This window comes from Diachasmimorpha longicaudata, chromosome 18, assembly GCF_034640455.1.
Source record: "Diachasmimorpha longicaudata isolate KC_UGA_2023 chromosome 18, iyDiaLong2, whole genome shotgun sequence".
In the NCBI taxonomy this organism is placed as follows: domain Eukaryota; kingdom Metazoa; phylum Arthropoda; class Insecta; order Hymenoptera; family Braconidae; genus Diachasmimorpha; species Diachasmimorpha longicaudata.
In genome coordinates this window covers 3,352,152-3,375,165 of record NC_087242.1, presented here as the reverse complement: position 1 = coordinate 3,375,165, position 23,014 = coordinate 3,352,152, and the positions used below count along the sequence as shown (strand labels likewise).

The 23,014-nt window shown below is 37.1% G+C and overlaps 5 protein-coding genes across 17 annotated transcripts; 3 read left to right on the top strand and 2 right to left on the bottom strand.

Annotated features, from left to right (window-relative positions):
- Window positions 1–604: 604 nt before the first annotated feature.
- Window positions 605–6,468, top strand: LOC135171079 (uncharacterized). 3 transcript variants are annotated; one of them, XR_010300477.1, is made up of 4 exons: window positions 605–1,223; window positions 1,501–2,521; window positions 2,608–3,324; window positions 6,329–6,468. XR_010300477.1 is itself a non-coding variant. In XM_064137389.1 (3 exons), exons 1-3 carry the CDS (start codon window positions 1,005–1,007, stop codon window positions 3,252–3,254), a joined length of 1,887 nt encoding a protein of 628 aa, XP_063993459.1. In that variant the 5' UTR covers window positions 605–1,004; the 3' UTR covers window positions 3,255–3,825. The 3 variants fall into 3 exon arrangements, 1 of the variants encoding a protein (XP_063993459.1); XR_010300476.1 differs by lacking the exon at window positions 6,329–6,468 and adding an exon at window positions 4,020–4,158; XM_064137389.1 differs by lacking the exon at window positions 6,329–6,468 and having other exon boundaries at window positions 2,608–3,825.
- LOC135171073 (ATP-dependent RNA helicase SUV3 homolog, mitochondrial) lies at window positions 3,754–6,522 on the bottom strand. Its single transcript, XM_064137374.1, has 2 exons — window positions 6,379–6,522; window positions 3,754–5,995 (listed from the first exon to the last, which is right to left on the bottom strand). The coding sequence occupies exons 1-2, from the start codon at window positions 6,453–6,455 to the stop codon at window positions 3,829–3,831; spliced, it is 2,244 nt and encodes a 747-aa protein (XP_063993444.1). The 5' UTR covers window positions 6,456–6,522; the 3' UTR covers window positions 3,754–3,828.
- A 308-nt stretch (window positions 6,523–6,830) lies between these two features.
- On the bottom strand, window positions 6,831–13,200 carry LOC135171085 (alpha-sarcoglycan). Of its 5 annotated transcripts, XM_064137397.1 has the most exons (11): window positions 13,040–13,200; window positions 12,814–12,944; window positions 12,465–12,613; window positions 12,205–12,380; window positions 12,011–12,112; window positions 8,386–8,560; window positions 8,030–8,262; window positions 7,834–7,917; window positions 7,459–7,602; window positions 7,299–7,367; window positions 6,831–7,177 (listed from the first exon to the last, which is right to left on the bottom strand). In XM_064137397.1, the coding sequence occupies exons 2-11, from the start codon at window positions 12,926–12,928 to the stop codon at window positions 7,153–7,155; spliced, it is 1,272 nt and encodes a 423-aa protein (XP_063993467.1). In that variant the 5' UTR covers window positions 12,929–12,944; window positions 13,040–13,200; the 3' UTR covers window positions 6,831–7,152. The 5 variants fall into 5 exon arrangements, 4 of the variants coding, with proteins under 4 accessions (XP_063993467.1, XP_063993466.1, XP_063993469.1 ...); XR_010300478.1 differs by having other exon boundaries at window positions 7,299–7,392; window positions 12,814–13,191; XM_064137396.1 differs by having other exon boundaries at window positions 12,814–13,191.
- LOC135171083 (E3 ubiquitin-protein ligase rnf8-B-like) lies at window positions 8,591–12,003 on the top strand. Its single transcript, XM_064137394.1, has 3 exons — window positions 8,591–9,173; window positions 9,870–10,728; window positions 10,888–12,003. The coding sequence occupies exons 1-3, from the start codon at window positions 9,051–9,053 to the stop codon at window positions 11,241–11,243; spliced, it is 1,338 nt and encodes a 445-aa protein (XP_063993464.1). The 5' UTR covers window positions 8,591–9,050; the 3' UTR covers window positions 11,244–12,003.
- Window positions 13,201–13,380: 180 nt separating the features above from the next.
- Window positions 13,381–22,867, top strand: 5ptasei (Inositol polyphosphate-5-phosphatase type I). Of its 7 annotated transcripts, none has more exons than XM_064137372.1 (12): window positions 13,381–14,055; window positions 14,554–14,595; window positions 14,674–14,774; window positions 15,515–15,666; window positions 15,976–16,196; window positions 16,318–16,458; window positions 16,916–17,077; window positions 17,206–17,391; window positions 17,590–17,655; window positions 17,891–17,933; window positions 18,649–18,685; window positions 21,717–21,817. In XM_064137372.1, the coding sequence occupies exons 1-10, from the start codon at window positions 13,999–14,001 to the stop codon at window positions 17,921–17,923; spliced, it is 1,161 nt and encodes a 386-aa protein (XP_063993442.1). In that variant the 5' UTR covers window positions 13,381–13,998; the 3' UTR covers window positions 17,924–17,933; window positions 18,649–18,685; window positions 21,717–21,817. The 7 variants fall into 7 exon arrangements, with proteins under 7 accessions (XP_063993442.1, XP_063993443.1, XP_063993441.1 ...); XM_064137373.1 differs by lacking the exon at window positions 21,717–21,817 and adding an exon at window positions 18,786–18,826; XM_064137371.1 differs by lacking the exon at window positions 17,891–17,933 and having other exon boundaries at window positions 21,717–22,867.
- Window positions 22,868–23,014: the final 147 nt, after the last annotated feature.

The following is a 23,014-nucleotide window of genomic DNA, read 5'->3' as shown; positions in this document are numbered from 1 at the left end:
GTGAAAAACATAAACCGATAACTGTCCCACGATGAGTTTTTACAATTCCCAATTGAACACGATTTCACCATTTTCACAGATTCGATTAGCACACGATCTGTAAATCGATTCCTAAATGTCTCGATAGGATAAACCAATGGGTAATCGCGAATTGTAAACAAATCTCCCCACACTCCAACACCCCTTCGTGAAAAAACATTTTGGTTTATGGGTGAATCAATGAATTTACTTACATTATTTTGAATATTACTAGTATCCCATTATTCGTAATCAATAAAAAAAATAGATTATTCTATATTTCTTTATGAAATAGTTCACTAATTCGCGGGAATGAGTGGGAAAATCATGGAGAAAGAGATAGGAACTTAAACAAAAAATAACAATGATTCTCATTATTTTTGTGTTTTTCCTTTATTTTCTTCCTTGTAAAGAATTTTTTCACATTTTTCCGTACTCTTTAAAATCATTTTGCATTTTAAGAAATAATCTCTGCGCCGAACAGCTTAGAAGAGTGGGGATGACCAGGAGTTAAGGGGAAGGTGAAAGTGATCGCCGCGCGCCCTCGTGGCGCTTGCGAGACCTTGTCCCCTGTTTTTCACTTGAGATTACCTGGCTGAATCATACCTTACTCCTTCCCTCCTTCAGCACTAACATAACCTCAATTTTCTGAACAATCGTTTGATCTTCAGCGTCTGCTTCATTATTTTCCCGAAATAATTTAGACCGTTGTCTCCCCATATTTTTTTCTGGTCAATACAGATAAGAGTGACATTAAGGAATGATCACAGGCTACGGATCATCAGAGAAATTAAGAGTTGTGGAGAAGTATAATTGGTTGGGCCATCACATTCAGAAGTTGACTTATTGTGATTATCATATATATTCTTGGATAAAAACAAATATTGTCAGAATAACTGAAAAATGGAGAGCTGAATGTGTGTAACGAGTGACAACTGAAAAAGACACTGAGTTTTTTTTACAACAGAAGACCTCGAGTTCTGAAAATGACACGAAAGTGTGTGCTGTGTAAGGAAACAAACTACAAAAATTCATACAGCTTTTTCTCAGCCCCAAAGGATATAGAGACCAGGAAAAAATGGCAAGAGGCCATTGCCATCGAGAATTACACTGTCAATGATGATACTTATGTATGCAGCAGACATTTTTTACCGAGTGATATCGTAACACACTGGGTCAGCGGTGTACCACCTCATGTTGTTACAGTAAGTAAAAAAAGAACTTAAATTGAGAAGATTTTTATTGACAAAAAAAGTGCATAGAATTACAAACACAGTCATTGCCACTTGTTTCTTCCCACGACGTGCCAACTGGTGGATCTTTTATTTATTTAATTTGTTTACACAAGAAGAGAAAAGTACATCTAGAGAAAATTCTGAAATGTTTTTCTGTGATAGTTAAAAACATCCTGTTGTACTGTTAAATATTTTGTGAGAACAAAAATCCACATATTCCACCACTCAATGTCGTTTTGATTTTCAGATAAAATACAAAAAATGTCGTTTAAGACCCGGTGCAATACCCACCACCAGCTGCGAAGCAATGAACAACATGCAGACCAATCAGGAAGACGATATGGAGGACTTCGAGGTGAACAAAACAGGGGTGACTTCAGACAAACGTCCAGCGACGTTTGCTGACGAGAAGGAAGAATTTTTTCTCATTCCACGTGACGACAACATCATCACTTACACTTGCGACGACAATCAGGGGTTTCTGAAGAGCAACATTCGAGAGGAACATCAAGAGATTGAAGATTATTCGAGTACAGATGTTGGTGAGAGCCTTCAGGATGAGGTTGTTGACATGATGATGGACAGTGGACAGCAGAATCAGGTTTTGGAAATTATTCACGAAGATCTTGCAGAGAACACAAACACAATATACCTTAAAGCTAGTGACGATTCACAAATTATTTATATTGAAGATCTAAACTGCAGGACAGATTGTATTGAAGAAGAAATTGAGGAGACAACTGCCAAAGAAAGAATGGAAGAATTTTCCCTGGCAAAACTCGATGGCTCTGGAGATGAGGGCGAGGGCTCTGTGGATATCTGGGAATGCGTTGACGGTGACAAGGAGTTGTCTCAGGAAGTTGACGAGAACAATCTGGGAGACGTCGATGATGTTCCCATGGAGATGGACGATCCTCTTGACACGAGTCAGAGGACTGAAGAACTAGAGGATGGTATGCTATTTGAGGATTTACTCGACGTGTACACCGAAGTGCCTCTTCCTAGGGGTTGGTCCTCGGTGGTTATTTCAAAAGGTCGTGGGACAACGGTCATTTATGCTTTCACGACAATGATGAAGAGTGGATTACCCTACACTGAGAAACAAATATTTTTGATGAGTGATATGATCGTCAGGTGCTCAGCTGCGGGGAGGGAAATTAATCCCAGATTGCATAATTTACTGAGAGAGGGAAAACAGGTGAAGATACAGTCGCTCATGGATGTGGAGGATATTATCGATGAGTTTCATCAGAGAACTGTTTGTGAAGGTGAGTTACAGGATTTTTTCGGTTATGGTTAACATTCGATTGAAAATAAAATCGTAACCATCACAATAATTGCATTTTTCTGCCAGGATCATCCGAAAAAATCAACGCCGAAGATATTGATAGCACACTTGCCTTCCGGGACGGCTTCAAATGGCGTCACATAAGCTGTCCAATACTAATAAATAATGGAACGTCTCGTTGCTCCAAGTGCAGTACATTAACTGGCTCACCGAGAGGACGAAAACTGAAGAAGCCCTCGCAAACATCGGAATCAGTAGAATCATTAAAAAAAGATAGAACGATATTCGTACTGCACAAATTATTAGCCAAAATGTCTAGGAAAAATCAACGAATTGCGGCTGTGAAGGTCAATCTTGAGGGCCAATTATTGGAGAGACGCGAAGACGAACAAAAAACACTGATAAGTCTTTTGGAAACATTGAAAATTCCCAAGATTCAGAAGATAATGATGACCGAGTGTCTGAAGGCATCGTCACAACAGACAAGTAATTTTTCAGAGACGTGGACATTCTTGTCGCTGTTACTCTACATTCAGTCACCAAGAACTTACAAATATCTCCTCATCAATAAATTCATGAATTTACCAACTATTAAAATGATGAGACGCTATCTCCATCAGATCAAGACAGACACGCAGTTTTACAAATTATTTCAACGCTCAGTCGAGCCCTTCAATGTTAGTGAGATGACTGATGAGACTGAGTCAACGTGAAATCGACCACAACGCAATAATGAAGTTGAATTAATGAAAATAAATTTAACACGATTGGTGTAGCGCAGAGGTAAAAGTCTTATTTATAAATTCTTTTTATATCTGTAAGTTGATAAAGATATTTGAGATAGGGAAAAAAAATGTTTAGTTTCAATATTTCATGAAAATTTATTCCCTCTTGTTTGTTTTGTCGCAAATGAATTGGTTAAAATGTTGCGAAATTTGTTTCTCAGTAATTCGGTGGCGAAGGGGTAAGACGGTTCAAATGGGAGGGGGCAATTTTTAGAGGAGAGCCAAAAGAAAGTTGGTGTTGTTGATTTTATTTATTTAAAAAAATAATTAGCAAACTTCTTCCAAGACTGAAATCGTTTTTGCAACGGATCCATAAAGTGTTCAGGAGTTTATTGTTATGAGAAAACCTAGTCGAACCATTTTACCCCCTTACTACTGGGTTTGTCACTGGTTTCTCAGCAGCGATAGAAAAAAAATCCACCTAACATAAATTATAAATTCATTTAATCCTAAAGTATGTACATCTTCCTTACGTTTAAAAAATAAGTTTGAAATTTAACTGTCATTTCCATTTTCTTCCTTTTCCAATTTTCTTCACAATGGGCTTTCCCTTCTGTCCCTGCTCTGTCCACTCCTTCTGGAGCTCCTGGAGCATAGAAGGTGTCAACAGTCCCTGCGATAGTAATCTCTCCGTCAATTTACCCCTGCCAATGCCCTCACCCGATTCTCTGTAATATTTATTCTTCTGCGTAGTTATTGCAAAATTATCTTCGTCCACCACTGATGCAGCTCCACTGCTCACACCAGTCTCCGAATTTCTGAGTAATTTTGTCAGCTGTACGATTCCCTCCTGAATGATGGCATCGAGTTCCTTCTGAACGTCTCTGACGATATTTGTATCAGGAAAAAGATCCATAAATCTGTAGCTGAGCCACAGGTAGAGATCTAGTACATCGAAAACTGCCTCCAGGTGAACTAGATCAATTATTCTCTGGGGTGGTTGAAAGGGCCATCCTATTTGCTGGCACAGCCAGTTGAATGTTATGGGCTCGTTCTTGCTGTACTGTCTGGCAAATTTAAGGAACATTGTGCAGGGAAAGGGAACTTTGTTGTTGATTGGAGCACAACAAAAAACGTATCTCGCTCTCAGTGGGAGGGGAACGTGCTGAATCATGTCTGCTAAAAATTTAAAATCATCTACTTTGCACATGAAGTACAGGGAATCATCGACTGTACACAACGACACGAATATGTCCATGAGATTGGATAGGGCGGCCTTTGGAAGATGATATGCGTAGAGTTCGATTTGATCGGCGGTTGGATGAAGACCAGCTTGAACAATCGGCTCTGGTGTTTGACTGAGTATCGACTTCAGCAGGGGAAGATCCTCGGGTTTAAATGTTGTAACAAAACCCTTGTCCCATTGGGTACCGTAACGACCAGCACGACCTGCTATTTGTAGAGCGGATGACACCGATATTTTGTCCATCTCCTTCTCACCTTTTTCGTTCACCGTTGGCTTTATCATGGAGTAGAAGATCACTCGTCTGATGTGTAGATTGAGACCCATTCCTATAGCGTCAGTTGCCACCATGACCTTGCACGAATGGTTGGCATCGTTGAATTTGGCAGCTTGACCTAACTTTGTGTTTGGTGGAAGTCCACCATAAATAACCGCCACTTCAATTCCCAGAGCCTCGAGTTCTCTTGACACTGTGTAAATGTCATTTTTACTGAAGCACACAATGCAATCTCCAGGTTGAATATTCTTCAAATTTCTCACTGCATCGTTCTCGATTTGCAATTCCGTCAGACGTTTGTATCGTCTGATTTCCACGTCTTCTCCAGTCGTGGTGCACAGAGCTTGAACCAAAGGTATAGCTCCGGCTTCTCCGCACAAGTGAATTTCATTTGCCGGAATTCCAAGCAGCGCCCGTGTCCAGGCCCATCCTCTCCCATAATCCTTGAGCAATTGAATCTCATCAATGACAGCTACTTCACATGGTAAACTAATACGCGCCATCTCCACTGTACAGGACACGTGCTCAGCTGGTTGTGCTTCACCTCTTGCGTATAGTCTTTCCTCACCAGTGACTAAATCACACGGTGTACCCAGGTCGTTAGTTTTCCTGAAGACCTCAGTTGCTAGAAGTTTCAGTGGTCCACAGTAGAGTCCACTCTTAGCTGTTCTAAATCTCTCCAGAGCGTGATAAGTTTTTCCACTGTTGGTGGGCCCAGCGTGGAAAATAATCTTCCTGGTGATTGATCTTGCCAAGGGATACCAATTAGCCGGTGTTCGAAGATCAGATATTTTCTTCAGATCGTCCATGCACTCAAGGTGGGGAAAAATTTCCTTCGCATGACGAATAAAATAAGGGAATATGTCGGTTACGTGACCTGCCCCCTGGAGAATGTCCGAGATGACGACGTGAAGGTCCACGGGGAGGGTATCAGTGGCCAGGCAGTACTTACGAAAATTATTGAAGGCCTGCTGTTGGAGATCGTGATCCAGACCGTAGTCTCGGGATAAATCTGTTATTTCTTTTCGTTGGAAGAAACTTGAGAGAATTCTCTGGAGATCGGACTTCTTCAGGGAGCCACCAGTTATCTGGGCACCGACGTTTATGTCGTCGGAGGTCGGCTGCACTGGGATCGGATGGAACAACGAATTTGGATCTTTGACGTCGCTTTTCTTACCTCGGGACTGGACAATCACTGATGGCAGTAATCTGAATGCAAGAGAGAGGACAATTGGAATTCTAGTTGGAGAATCGTCTGTGCTAGTGACAAATTGATGGCGAGCTAACGAATGGTTTTTGCATTGGGTTTTTTTTCTGTTAATTTATGTCTGTGAGGAATGTATACAGATCTGAATGGGACTAAGAACATAAATATGTGATTTTATCAAAGAGTTCTTCTTTGTTTATTTCTATCATTTATTTTAGATATTGGAATAACCATCAAAATCTAGTGGAAATAACGGCGAAAAGCTAACATGTTGGATTTTTTGGGGGATGATGCTGAATATTATGTAATCAGTGGAAAAATCATCATTTTTACAGACTTTTGGATGCTCATTATGCAAGTTTTTGACTTCTGGTGCAATCAATACCTTGATAGAATCCGTGGTGCAATCAAAGGACCACCCCGTGCCACAAGTTCCGACATTAAACGTTTTGCTGGGAACATTTTTCATTGATCTGAACTAATTTTGGGTTGATTTGGGGGTTTTGGGGAATTTCAACACTTGTCAACTATTTTAAACACTCTCACTGCATCTTTGAGGGATAATATTTGGACGAATTGGGAGGAAGTGAGGTTAGGGTTCAAGATCTAAACGTGCGTTTGAGAAGTACGATTTTACCGTCTAGAGGGCCTAGACGTTCATCAAAAAGGAGAAACTGTATTTCCAAAATGTTTATTAAGCTTTCTTTTAATAAAAAATCATACAACCCTAAGATGCAAATGTTTGTTTGACCCATTATTTGTTGGTTTTTGTACTGAAATATTTGTAGAAAAAAAATATGGGATTTCATTCGATATATTGAAATGAAAAATAACAAGTTCCAAGATCAGTCAATTATTTATTGATCACCTACAATACATGCTCTACATCCCAATAGAAATGTCAAGTCGAATGTTACAATAAAAATGTCTTAAATAATTGAATTCGTTATATTCGATGATATGAATAATTTATTCCTTCAGTTTCTATGATTCTGGAGCCAGTCCTAATGATTCGCGAACTCAGAGACGCTACAAACTTGTATTGAAATTTTTACTGAGTTGATTATATTAAAATTTAATAATCGATCTTCCAATTGCCTAATAAGTTAGAGCGACTTGATTATCAGCAAAACCACGTTTTGGCTGGCTCCTCGTGTAGTCAGAAGTCAACCCTCAGTGTCCCCCTGAAGAAGAAAAGGTACGGTGGAGCCTTAGAAATTTTGTGAACGAATCAATTAAATAAAACTCCAGAGAAAAATTCCTGGAATTCTTCAGATTCATTAAAGTAAATTTCAAAATAATTACAAATTGCCTGGTCCTGTGTACGGTGGAGGATTGGGTCGCACGTATGGATTACCACGTTCCACAGACACTCTAACACGATAGTCCAAATTAATCACTGATTATTAATAGAGGAATGAAAATTATTTTAATTTTATCATGATTTATTTTCCAATATACTCACCTTGGGCTCCTCAATAATGAGTCACTGGGGCTCGAAGGCTGAGCTGAAAGTGATCTCAAGGTTTCTCTCTCCGATGGTGCATACTGCACCATCTGAACTCCATTATTTCCTACACCCTCCACTGGTGTTAGCTCCCTCTTGTCACTTTCAAAGTAAATGTTGTGAAGTTTAAAATAAAACTTTTTGAATGATAACAGGTCAATGAGAGAAAATCATGATTCAATTCAGTGAACGTGAGATAAGGGTCTCTGGTGGTCTTGGAATTATACCCAGGGGGTTGGATAATCGGGTACGTGATGCTCACGCAGTACCACGACAAAATATATTTTAGGATAAGATATAGTGAAGAGAACGAAAAATAATACGATAAATTACCTCGTGGAGTTACCACTTCGATCTCTATTTCGTTTAAAAATATTAAAGAGCTCATTAAAATATTCATTCGATTCTGGATCTACCCTACAAAATAATAAAAATTTATGAAATGTTCAGGCAATTGACGAAAAATTGTAAAATAAATTAATAAAATAATTATTGTTCACTCGACAAACAATATGCATTTCCTTCTTACGCTTTCTCGTGGTGAAGACAGAACGTTGTGCTCAACAGAAGTGCCAATACCAATAGTACAAGTGTGGGAACGAAAACAGTGGTAACAATTTCTTTCAGATAACTTCGAGTTGGAATTGCGGATTTTTTAGGCCTTGCCCATCGCCATTCTGCATGCTCAGGTTGTCTACCGATGACGTTCATACTGGAGCCACGTCGAGCACTTTCTTGATGTTGACTTTCATTCTCAGAGATCTAAATGGGTTCAGTGCGATAGAACGTGGAAAATTGTCCACTGATTTCATGATTTATTATTTCTAATTATAATTAAAAAAAAAATATCTTTCCCATGAAAATGTTGGATAAATTGTTGCTTACGAGTCTGAATGAACACCAGTCCAAGTAAAAATGTGCCTCCCTGAACAGCATTTCCTTCGTAGTGCGTTTGTACTCTTTGGGACATGGAAGTTTTTTTCTCAAGGGCTTCACCTCCTCCGCGAGCTTCATAAGAATTTCGGAAAAAGGTGCAGAGCTACCCAGCTTCAAAACTACCCTAAAAATAGTCAACCGAATGAGCTAAAGTAGTGGATAAAAAAATTAAACTAAAATTAATTACATTTTTTGCAATTAAATTGGAATTTCTATTTGAAGACTTTCTTTCTCATTTTGTCCTTTCATTTTTGGTATTTACGGTGTGTCCAGGGGTTGATTTGAACAGCAACTTATTTTTTTAGAAAAATCAGAAATTTTTTAATTCGATTACTGAGTGATACAGTAATTCGCAGATGGAATGTTTCCTTATTAGATTATTGCAGTCCAGAAGAGTAATTGCTATAACTTCCCCATATCTAGAAGTTTCAAAATCACTTTACACATACGCCCTTCTTGCAATTATTTATCGAACTTGACACTAGAGGGCCAGAGTGTCATCGAAATTTGTTTACCCCCAAACATTCTTCCCATTCCGACGGCTCTGATGCCACGAGACGGAGCAGTGTATCGTGTTGATATCTGATATTTGATAGGTGATATTTTTGGTGAAAATGGAGGCCAGTGGATCAGGAACACCTAACCCACGAGCATTGGTACACGATTTAATACCAGTGCTCCAAAAATTTGATAGAAACAATGCAAATATTGATAATATACACGTGACCAAGAATCAGGTAAATGACAAATACAAATAGTACAAATTGGGAATTTTACCGATTATTCAACGAAGTCGATTGACTTCAGCAGACGTTCATGGGGTAGGGTGGGACAATGTGGACAAAGAACCCAAATAATTAGTTGAATTGGATAAAATCGCAGTTTTCCATTTTGTTTGGAGGTTAAGCAAAAAGCACTTTGTTGGGGGCCAGGTGGAGCAATCATGGGGTAAAATGGGGACTTCATCCTCCATTATCTGCTTCAATGATGCTATTTGGTTTCTGAATCACTAGTCATGATTGCTATTTTGAAATAGAAAAAATATTGTTTTTACTCTGGCCATGAGCTTGTGACGAAAATTTTTCTTGTGCATTATTCTTTGGAGCACATGTACAGATATCGACTACAGGTACATGGTGGTGAGCAATTAGGAGGGATGTTCCCTCATCCCTAATTGCAGGGTGAGAAATAAAAGGTGGACTCTGGGGGATTTACGGGAAAAAATTTTTATTGTGATTATTTTTCCCCAGAATTGACTGAGATGTCATTTCAATATTAAATCCTGACCATTAGATAAATTATGACCTATGACCAATAGATCATGCCATGAATCTTGGGGGGGGGGGGGACTCGGGTGATGAAATAGCCATTAATATTTCAAATATATAATTTTTGAAAATATAATCAATTATCATTTTCTCATAATTTTTTAGTTCACAATTGGACGAGCTCGTGAGAATGACAACGTCATATGCCACATGGCCATATCCCGTCAGCATTGTATACTGGAATGCAATGAAAATAATGAGTGGACCATAAAAAATTTGAGTGTCAACGGAACACTTTTGAATGGAGTATTATTGACCCAAAATGTCGTCAAACCTATAGATCTCGCAGATGTTGTGCAATTTTCAGTAGTTGGAGATCACAAATATTTCTTCACCTACAGATTCAGAGACGAAATACCAGCGAAGAGACGACGATTGGATGAGACACTTCCAAACGCCAATCTCCCGAAGATTCGAACATTAACGGAATTTCAAGAGCTAAAAAAGAAAGAATTGGGGGACGACCTTGCCGCTAAGAAAAATGAGCAAAAAGCATTGAAATTACTCCTGGAGGAATGTTTGCAGAGACGAGATGCTGAGAATGATTTTACCGCTGTCGAGAGAATGAACAGTTTGGTTAGTGCTTTGGATTCGGCAAACCAAATGGTGAGAATGTTGGAGGAGACGTATAATTTTTACGTATCGGAAATGGCTGACGACCTACAGGAATTCAATGCCCAGGTCTTTGAACAAGCTAAAAAAATTGAAAGCCGATCTGATATAAATGATAGACAGGCGGAGGACATAATTGGAGCGAAGATGGAACAGTGGACACGCCGGTATCAGACCAGGTGGTCGACTATACTGAAGGGTATGATGAAGAAGGCGAAAGGTAGACAGGACAAATTGGAGAATAAGAACGAATTTCTTGTGACGCAATTGGAAAAGACTGAGGGTACATTGAAAGCGACTAAGGAAGCACTCAAGGAGAAATCCGATCTTGTTGCCAAACTCCAAGCAAAACGTAAATATTTACTCATTCCTTCCCTTGATTATTTATGAGTTTAAAAATTTTGTTTTCTATTGAAACACCCTGAGGGTGTTCCCTCACCCTCACGGGTTCCTTCACATACTTGATATGTTCACCCCCAGAACCCCAAATATATGTTTTTATATCTTGCAGAGACGGGAAACCTGATAAATCTAAATGAGTCAGGGAGTCAGGCTGAGGCTGATAATCATCTTCGTAACAAAATTACAAGTATTATTGACGAACAATTATCCTGCAGCATATGCTCTGAAATCTTCATCAATCCTACATCCTTAAACTGCAGTCACACATTCTGCGAGTACTGCATATCCTCGTGGAGTAAAAAAACAAAAAAGCCCAGCTGCCCAATATGCCGAGTAAGAATAAGGTCGATGAATGTATCGCGAGTGTTCGATTGTTTAATCGAAAAAGTTGGCGGTGAATTGTCAACGGAGTTGAAAACACGAAGACAACAGCTCATCGAAGAGCGCACAGACGTCTCAGGATAATTTTATTTTTGTAACATAACTTTAGACGTATTTATAAGGGTATGTAATTATAGAAACTCGTATACACGTACGTATTTTGTCGTTAACCGATAACAAATGACGTCAACGAAAGGAAGTGTGATTCACATGACTTAGGTCACAGGAACCGTCCTATCGCATCTGTTTATAGATTTGAACTTAATTACGTAGAAATTAGGAAATGATTGGAGCGACTGTTGTGGTTGTTTTTCCACTCGGTATTGAGTAATCAAATGTCAAGATAAAAATTCCGAAATTGTAAAATTAATTTAGTGGACTCAGTTCTCAGCTGAGAAACATGTTCCAATCTAAGGGAGACGGTAACATTTTCGTAATGAAGCAAATTGAGGAGTGGAAAAAATATTGTTCTGGTATTGAACAAATCGTGGCAAATTTACATCAGGAAAAACGTATAATTAATGTTTTTGGACAGTTGACCTAGTTTTAGAATGAAAACACTTCCTTTAGATGATCTCAACGTCTTCGAAACAGATGAACGAAACAAAAATTTTTAGAGTGTAATTTATCCGAATTGATAATTACTTAAGCTCGTTTAGGACTAAGCTGTGAATATAATTAGAACACTATTTGTTGAAAGTATTCATAGCTTATTACTCAGCTCAATTGTAAATTATCGTGAATAGAATAAAACAACTAAATTAGAAGTGAATATATGTTAATTGATGAAAAATTGTAATAGTCAGATTAATAAAAGAGTTTATAAAAAGAGAATGATTAAAAATTCTCACCCTTCGGGTTCGGTGGGATCAAGTGGCAGTCGAGCACCTTCTTCAACCGCCGATGCCATGTACGTTATGCAGAGATCTCTCGCCTCCACCCAAAATTCTCTTCTGGAATCAAATAAATAAATTTGATTTCGTTAAAATTCTCCACGATATAATATTCCTGATTAATAGTTCGCCTGATATTTTTCATTCATCACCTGAAAAGGTCAAGAAGTCCTTCCCTCGTTGTCACGTTGAAGGTATCCTCAATCCTCAGATTATCAATTTTCAAGTAAACTTCGTATTTCAGTGAATTTTCGTTCTCTTGAACATTCATTTCTAGAACTTTGTAGTTAGTATTGTAGGTTTTCTTGCTCAATCCCACGATTTGAAGCTGAAAAATAATTATTTGGATAACACAAATATTTTCTTCGTCACTGTGTCAATCTATGTTTCATACATAATATAATTATTTTACCGTGAAATTCCCTTGATTTTTTGGGGCAACTCCGTAGAGGAATCCTTGACGATGTTTATCACTGTATGTGTAATGCATCCAGGGGGGTAAATCCGGTGAATTGAGTAGAGAAGCTTGATAAGAAAATTCCAGTCCCTGAGGCGATTCATCTGATGAAAAAGAAATGAATCAAATTAGAGGCGAATTTCGTGCTTTATATTTGTTCATTAAAATCCACCTAGTAATTAAACCCAGTAATTTGTTCAGCAACACAGAGTGACAAGGGACCGAAATCATATCTTTGATGTCTCACTACAAAAATAGAAAAAAACCAGTCAAATTTCTTGGACATCGTCAACAGTATCTTTACCTTTGACACCGAACAGTTCAGGCCCCACTGGGATGACAAAGACCTTCGAAGTCAGGATGTTATCCCCCAGTGTTCCTGAAAACCCCAGGAAGATGCCAATAATCCACATCAACATTTTTTAACCACGAAAACTACAAATCCCAGACGAAAAAAAATAAATAAATATTTCAGCACATGCTCCCAGCCCCACGGAGGTGACAAAATTCATCCGGGCGCTTGCGCCAACCTTTCCAGTGCTGTCGAATGCTTTCGATCCCCAGGAGTCAAAAGTTCCATTAATAATTCCATAGTCTCGTCTGGCTTTTACCGAATAATCCACTGACTCTCACAAAAATCACCTCTTTGTTCTCTAATTTTTGAGGTTATGTTTGGACTTCCCCCGTTGTTCTCCCTTTATTCGCAGTTCCCTCGAAATTCTCGAAATTGATGACAACACGGAGATACAAGAAGTTAAAAAAAGGGGGAAAAAAAATGGCGAATCTACGTCACTGGCTATTGACGTACGAGAAACGGGTAGGCGTGGCTTACTCCAACGATCATCCAGTTTCACACCGTCTCAACATCAACATTTTTCCCCCCAAATTGTAAAATAAAAGGGTGAAAATAAACTAGTGTACGTATCAAATACGGCAAATATTCCAACTGACAACAAGCACGTACATATTTTTTATCCATCAAGAGGATAAAACAGTAACGGCAACAAACACTGTCCCTTCCCTACCGTAAATCACCAGCGAATCCCAACGAATCATTTTTTTTTATTCCATCGTGTATACATAACATTATTATTATGGGTTTGTTGTATTAAAATTAATAATGTGGACAGTCAGTCGACGTTCAGATGAGTGCGAGGAAGAACGTCCGCAGGTGGCAAGTGGCCCCCGGGCGTTGATCCGTCGGTGAAAGGAATTCACATTTTTTTTTTCCCTCCCAGGTTTTGACATTTTTTAATGACATCTTTAGTAATTTTCATTCTCACGAGCATACTCTAGTTCATTGTCATTCCGGTGGTCAGTTGGAATTTAATCAGCACCCTCTCCGAGGTGGGGTTTGGTGACTGTGAGAGGGGTGTCATGGTGCCAGTGTCGTTCAAGGGTTTGGAGTCTCCAGAACGTGTTTAGGAGTCGTGACAATTATTCGAGATTTCTTTATTTTACATTGAATAACTGATCAAGGGGTGGAAACATGTCGGGGATACCTGTGCTCCTCATCACTGCCAATGTTGGCAGCATCTTCGAGGAGGTATGATATCGTTGGATCAGATGCAAGAATTTTTAATTGTTGTTTAAGGTTTCAAGTGTGTGACCCAATTTTTTCAGTCATGTAATTGTGGAAATAACGCACTTTCAATTGGGAGATTTTTTCTTAATTAATGGGGGACAAATAATTCCAGGAATTTCATTTAAAATATTGACAATTACTTCGGAGACAATGGAATCTTCGACAGAAGATTAATTTCCAAACATTTGGATGAATATATTTGGTCATACAATTGAGAAAAAATGTGCCCTTTCAACACTTAGAATTGCCCAATGGGCCAGAAGGTCCCAATTGCGTTAAAATAAAAACCAACAGAATTATTTCTATTCAAAATCAGGTGAAAATAATTATTCGAGTTGTATTAAAAAATATTGAGAATTATTATCAACATACTTGGCAATAATTACTACTAAATATTAATTACTTGTTCACTGTCTCGATACATATATGCAACTAATTGAATACGTTCGTGGTTTTTAGCCTGCAACTATGCTGAAAGTATGGACCGAAGAATTTTTGTCCGTAAGTACATTTCAGCAGAATATTGCATTGTTTTCAATTTTTTTAATCAGAAAAATAATCGAGATAATTTTTGTCTAGACTGTTTCGAGACTGGATCCAAAGTTTATAGCGCTGCACTGCCAGGAAGTAGGTGGAAAAAATTATGAACAAAGCATGAGGCACGTCGAAGACTTTGTTAGGTAAGAAAATACTCATAATATAGTAGATGATATGTGAAAGGTTTCTTAATCCAAATTATTTCAAGTAAAGGCCATCACTACTGGAATTTTTCGATGTTACACAAACTCAAGATTTACGTCCATAAATTGTTAAATATCCTCAGGATAATTAATAAAAAAATATGACAACTGCAGTCCAAATCCCGACATAAAATTAATTAATTGTTAAAACGGACCTGGAAAATTCTTCATTATTTCAACCATTGTCATGTCTAATCAATCCCTTAATTCGGACTTTGACTGTTTACATCGATAATTACAACAATAATTAATCGATTCAATTTACAGTTAATTAACCTTCCAGTAATCTCGATTAATGACTGCGGCCCTCTCCGTTCATGTGGCTCCATTTATTCCCAATTTATGACTTGACTCACGTTTTTTTCCCGTTTATCAGTTAACTATAATGATAAAGAATAAATAAAGGACGTGAGTTTGAACACACGAGTAAACGTTAACGTAAAAATAGAAATAATGAGATAACCGCCGGTTGTCCTTTTTTTTAACACACGAGTGAGCGCTCTCAAAGGGTTGTTTTTATCCGGCGGTAAATTACCGGAGCAGACGTGGAAGGGAAAGATTTTTAAAGCGCGATTTAATCGTTTAAAGGTGATAATCAATACTGACCCAGAGCATTGGGTCAATTCTTTATTAAGCAGCCCCTCAGACATAAATCAATAATTAAGATGAATTAATTGCAGGTTACTCATGTCCTCCGAGGAATTACGGCTCTTCGATAAAGTCAGGGTTTATCTGGATGAGGATTTCTCATCGGCCGAGCATTTCACAGCACTTGGCAATTTTTACTTCGTTCATGAGTCCTTGAAAGACGTTTTATTGTGGGATTTCAAAGGTACTGGTCTTATCAAAATATTTTCAGTTGTCAACACTATAATTTTATCTCTTTCATTCGCGCTATCACCTAATGTCTCGTTCTTCGGGTAAATTAATGAATCGAGGCGGGGAGGGGGAAAATGGATCATCTTCAAAGAGAAATAATTGAGCTGTTGACATTTGTAAATTTTATGCTAAATGATAATAAAAAAGGAATTATAATTTTTTTAAAACATCCCGGACGTCTACTTTAGGTGAACTTTTAGAGACGTTATTAGAGAGGCGGAAATTGTTTTACACAAGGATAATTAAAATATAATTTTTGTAGACTGCACATTCATCTCGGTGAGTGGAAAAGAGGTTCATTCCGGCAACATTGAGGCAGTAACGACAAAGGAAAAAGCAAAATTCCCTCAGGATTTTTTTCCGGAGTGCAAATGGTCGAGAAAGGGATTTTTACGTACACGATGGAGTGTCAGTGGAACAGTATTTGATCTCATTAACATTCACCTGTTTCACGATGCTAGTAACTTTATTGCAATGGAAACTGTAAGTCCAAGAAATTCAAATAATTTAGGTCAGTGTTGGGCGTAACAATGTTTATAAAATATTGTTATGCCCAACTATTTCTTGATTGTAACTCACTCGAATGAATATTCTGGATGTTTAGTTTCCGTCAGTATATAGCAAAACCCGGAGGAGGGCACTTGAACACACCCTCGAACGATTTCATAATGATGAGTATGAAAATGCACCGTATTTTCTATTCGGTGATTTTAATTTTCGAACAGATACCGCCGGTGTCATAAAGGTAATGTAAAACATTCTCTGGAGATGTTGTTTTTCGCAAATTGTTTATTTTTGAAGATAAATACAGATTATCCTTTTTCTCATGATTAATTTCTGCGCTCGTGATTAACCAAAAATTAACGAGAGTATTTTGTGTTTGAAATTGGAAAAATTTCGGAAATGCTTTCTGGCAATTTTCTTTTCCTTCGCTTTTGTGAAAAAAATCTTCACTATTCTTTCATTATTTCATTGGAGACTATTTCTTGGACGAATTGAAAACTAAATGATGTTTCACTAAAATAAAATTCTCCGGAAGAAATTAATGTTTTGATAAGCAATCAGGCAATTATCACTATCTCATAAATTATTATCTGTCTCATGTTTCAATGTTTCTCATTATCCTCGATTTGTGTTTCTATACTCTGTCTAACAAAAATTAAAAAAAGCCTTTCTAACAATACTTCACTGTACTTCCACAGAAACTTACCGAAGATACTCACGAAAGCAAGCTGTCGAGTAAGGGTAATATTTCTAGATTACAGTTTCGCAACAATGAAGAGAATCTGATCCTAACACTAGGGAAAAAAGAGTTTTCCCATTGCGAGCATCGACACGTATTCGCTGAGAACAGTGGTCGATGGGTAAATATTGACTTTAACATTTCTATTTCATATTTTAACGTTTTTAAATTTTCATATGTCTATTTCACCACCAAGTTTATCTCGTCTTAAACTTTGTTATCAAATAATCACTGATTCATTTGCCCCAGTTGCGTGAGTATGATCGGGAATTGGAGGACTTCGAGGGGAGGCTCTTTGAATTTCCAATCGAGTTTGTGCCGAGTTATCCATTTGAAGAGGACATCAAACAAGGAGCTAATTATATGCAGACAAGAGTACCTGCTTGGTGTGATAGAATACTGTTGAGCCCGACTGCTAAAACACTAGTGGAAAATGTAAGTAAAAAGAGAAAATCATTTTTTAATTGATTGCTGCTGAAGAAAAAATTCATTTTCGTACAAAACGATCGAAAGAAAATGGTCTTCCTAATCTATGATGACGAATACTTGCTATGTAGAATGAAAAAGACAGTATCCATTTTGTTATTTAATCACCATTAATTAAATATCTTAATTGCCAAATGTTTGAAATAGATATCATCATCTGATAGCGTGGAATATGGTATCATCGGAGCGACCACTTGCATGGGCGATCACAAGGTAAAAAGTCAGTTTATCCAGTCGCACCGAATGCTAATTAAAAAAATGATAAATAAATAAATAAATAATAATAATTTTTATTATTATTATTTTTACCTTCTATTAATAATTCTTTCGTAAACGAAGAATTTATTTGTAAAAATAATTTTTAATACTGGGTTATAGCAACACCGTATTTCTTTATAATTTATATCTCAATTAAAAACAAAATGTTCTTTTAATGATTATTGTGCAGCCTGTTTTTCTGGAGTTTCGAATGATTCTCTAAACACTCAAAGGTACTAAGAAACTTGTCTGTCTGTTTCTCTCCCGTTGAATTATTTTTATTTATCATATATTTATTTTGATAAATCCACGTGTTGTTTATTTGGGGCTTGCTTACCCTTTTGATTATATTCATTAACAATGGACTTCATAGCTTATGAATTAAAATATTCTTTTACCAGTGTTATGCACATCACCATCGACATCATCATCATGATTGATATTTTTGAATAATATTGTGTACTCAGAGATATTCCCCCAACAACCTAGAAATATTTTATTAGAAATATTCATAAAATAGATTGAGATCCTATTGATGACCCTGTGAGAATATTCTGTAATCAAGTAAATTGAGGAACAATATTGGTAGATAATTGAGTTTCACAATTATTTGCTTTGTACATGAGTTTATAATTTAAATATACATTTATTCACTTAAACATTCATATATGGGCATTGAATAATTAAACAGCTGATGCTCCTGCTCTTGGAAAATTCATTAGAATTTTCGTTGTTATTGTTGCCATAAATTTTAGACAAAACCCCCTGAAATGGTTCTCCAGTCCACAATGACGTAACGAATCACATTTTCAATCACAAAAATAATCTCATGAAGGCAGTCAACATGAAATATTCGTAACTTCTTCATTTAACTTAATTACAGAACTAAATCCCCAAAAAGTGATTACATATTTTCCTCCATGTACGTTATCTTCATTTTTTTTCCAGCCAGTCTATCTACGGGCGATCTTATCCACGGATGCAGGTATGATTAATTGCTGTAATGGAAAATTTCCTCAAATGTGTTTTAAAGTGCCCGATAATTATCACGAATTATTGTCAATGTTGCCTGGCTGTGAAACTAGTTATTCACGTGTACGTTCAAATGATCGTGTATCATCATCAACGGGGCTTTTGCACGCTGTACCAATTGAGCATGATCCGTATACACCGGACAGCATGGATAGTCCTAGTCCAAGTACATTTGCAGTGCCAACAGATAGTGAAATCCAAGAACTGGATCCATCATCATCAGAACCATCAAAACATCACAAAGAAGCAGTAAAACGTTTGGATTCAGCTGTATCACCTGCCCTCCTCAAGTCTCGATTAGAGCTCATTGTTCAGATCAATGAAAATGCCGAAAGAGAAAGAAGAAAGAAAAAAGACTTGAGTGAATGTCGACTTCGATCCTGGCCAGACACTGACGACAGCAATTTGTTGGGAATGCGTCAGCACAGGTGCAACAGTGACGTCTCCTGGCAGCGTCACTGGCACGAGGAGATAGTCCAGAGGAATTTATCAGACACAAGCTCAGATGACAATCAGAATTGTCGAATTATAATTCCACGAATAGCGATAATAAACGCCAGTAATTTTCAGTCTAATGAATCGTCGGTTCATTCTCCCCAGGAGGAACGCCTGGACATAAATTATCATCGACAATCAGATAGTAAAGATGGCACCAGTGGTGATGGCTCGAGTTTGGAGCTTGATATTGATGATGTACAATCGGATTTTCATAAAAGAGGGGGAAAAGTTTCGGCTGCACAGGACAGTGGGCTGGATACTCTGGATGTTGATGATGGATTCTCAAGGGGTGGATCCACTGGATTCAGCTCGAATGAGACTACTTCGACGTTGCCTTTGGACTCGGAGAAGGACGAGTGTCAGGTGGAGGTGAAAAATTGTGAAATTGTCAGTCAGAAAGTGTTGAGTAATGAGATGGACGAGGTTATGATCGTTGTTGAGGGGCCCAGAAGTGATTTGCCAGCTCGTGGCGGTGAGGATGTTGACAGTGGAAGTGATACGATAAGACTCAGGGCCCACAGGGCCAGCCAAAGATATCGCAGTGACCTTCTTACGAAGAAGAGAACATGCTGTAAGTGCTGCTGCATCATAACCTAGCAAACTTTTGGAATTCGGATATTTGTTGATATTTATTATTTATCGTTTGGAGGTGTTACCGCAGAGTTATTGAATTATTTCTCATTGGGGTATGAGTATTGAGGGGATTGGGAGGGGAAACCGGGAGAAAATAGTTTATGGGGGTGGTGGGGCAGAATAGGACATCAGGATAGTTCATTAGTGAATGAGTGACTGATTAATTATGTAATCAGTCGAGCAGGAATATTATTAAGGAAAATAGGATTTCAACGATTCCTGAGTGGAGTTGTAGTGGGATAATCACATTGTTAATTAATGTGGTGTCCATGGGGTAATTAATGTAATATTGGAGGGTAAGGAAGTGGTGAATATCGAGGGAACGAGCAAGAGGGAGATTTTTTATGGTGAAGGGAGGGTGATAAGTCAATTAAATGGTGGGGAAAGGAGAATTTGGACGGTTCTCCATTTTTCCCCCACTCTATCCCTTCCAAACTTACTGCGAAAGTTCCTTAATTACACTTTTTTTTTATTAAATATTATATCTCTTGCAGTCCTCGCCATTTACAGTGGGATTCCCACTTTCTTTCCTTCGTAATTTGAAATTTGTGTATGCAAAACTGCCAAAGTTAGAAGCTTTTCTAAGTTTGTAATATTGCTTAAGTGTTGAATTACTAGTGTATGTTGTTAGACTGTTAGTAGTATTGTTCGATGAACAGGTAATACCGGTGCGTGTGCCATTTTAATATTGAAATTTCAATATAAAATTTATTCTAGTTTATTTACGTATATTTATTGAGATGATTTAGTTGATTTTTGTTACAGCTCTGGTACTTAAATATCGAAAGAGAAATATATCACAAATTATTGTTGGCATGTTATCTACACATCTCTGATCTGTAATCAATGCATCGATTTTCCCCCATTTTCATTTGTCTGATAATAGGTAGTAATTTTCCCTCGAAATTTTTCCAGTGAAAGAAACATTTTTTGTTCCTTTATTGATATCATCTCACGTGTATTGTTGTTGTTCACTAACACTGTTGTCATTATTTTAGAAATCTATCTTGAAACTGAATTGAATTATTTAATTTTTAGTGGTATCTTTAGTTATGAAAATTCACTTGTGGCCTTGATTGTCTTACTCGAGTGATACGGTTTGTGCAAGACCTGGATATCGTGTTGGTTTTTCAATTTTATCGAGGAATATTGATGTTTATGCACGTTCTAAGGTTTTTCTGTCAATTTTAAACCCACGTTTTTCGTGGATACGAAGTTTACGGTTGTGAGGGTCAAAGTAAGTGGATCAAGTGACTTTCTACATCTTTACTATTTTCTTCGATTGTTAAAAATGATTCTGTATTTATCGAGTAGGACGTGAACATCTTGAAATTTAAAGACTCATTACTCTATTCACAAAAGTCCGTTAGTGGCTCATTGATTCATTTTTAATTAGAAATTATCATAAAAGTCCATGAGTTCACAGTTTATTAGTTAATTCTGATACAGATTTTTTTTTTTCTTGAAAATACTCAATACCAGGTATTTAGATACAAAGTTTCTCATTATGTAGGACGAATCCATGTAGTAAATACTAACGTTATGTGTTACTTGAGAAACTTTTATGTAGTGAGTACACGAATATTTAGTATTTAGCGTTCTTCATGTATAAGTATTCCAATATTCAGTATTTTCATCGGTTATAAATCCTGAATACTGCAATGTTTAGTACTTAATCTAGTATTTAACTAAAATTTTACTTAAGTGTATCCCACACTCCTATCATTATAACTTCAGAATTCAAACTCAAAACGAATACTTATTAACAAATACTTATTTGAGACACTTGCTTTGATCTTCGAATAAAAATTTCACTGTGAAAACGAACCAAAAAATGTTGATAATTACGATAGAACTGTTCGAGTCTAATTGCGAGTGCGAGAGCAATGGAGAGACATTGGTGAGATCGAAGGAAACGACAAATGGCAGCAATGGTGCAGCAACAATAACACGTTACATTCACATTAAACACGCCGATTCGTCCGTTAAAATATTTCGCGAAACAACCGTCTGATGTTCAACCGTAATAATGAATTTAATCAATGAATGTATTAGAAAATAACTCGAATCGCCGAGACAATGACGAAACAAATAATTGCGACGTCAGACTAAACGTAAGAAAGTTGATGAACGTAATGTGGGATTTTTCAATTGATTTTAAATTGTCGAAATGAATTAGTAAAAAAAATCGTTAAACGTCATTGATGTGAGTACACAACCACCTCTTGTCGGTTGTATGAGTACATGTTTCTTAGAAATGTATTTTATGGGAATTATTTTCGAAATACTATTGACGAAATGGTTTTTTTACTTGTGATTTATTCCGAGGGGGAAATGATACTTTTAATATCCAAAGATATCGTTTGTTGTTGTTTAGATAAAATTTGATGTAACATGTGACGATTTTTCGACACTTGCGATTTCTTTTAGAAATGTGGAAAATGTAGGTGAACAATTTTTCAGTGAGTGATGTACGGTGCAGTAGAATGGGCTCAAGTTCTGGTGGAAGAGAAAATTGACTTGGATTTATTCACGTTAAATCCATCGTAAATTTGACAGAAAAACCCGAATTTTGAGAGAACAAACGAAAAAAAATATTCTATCGGTCGAATACTTTTCTGACGAGAATTTGAAGTGGGTTAAAAATTAATTAGTGATGTTATCAACTTTGCAGCAGAATTTACCTCATTAAGTCGCACCGTATTATCCAATATAGTTGACGAAAATATTTGAAAATTTATGAAATAGACGACAAAAGCTTATTTATTGTAAACGCATTTCTTCCAATTCAGTCCAGTACTTACTCCTTGCGTAGCGATATTCAATGTTTCCAAGGAAAATAAGGAAACAAGTACTTCGAGAAGAAAATATGAGAATCATTATCCAGTCATTCCTCTAGTTGAATTTAAATTATTAAGATAATTTAGGATTTTGAATATTAGGAGTCCCTGAAGAAATAGCTCATGAAAAAATAAAACCATAAAAAATAATAATTCAGGTAAAACAGCAAAAAGACATTTTCTTTCGAGACAATTTTTGTACGAAGAAATTATTCTTTGTCTATGGAATATTTATTTCTATTTGTTATTTTTTCTCAGGTTAATTTTTTTATGGGCCATTTTTTCCGAATCCCAAATATTAGTTGAAGAAA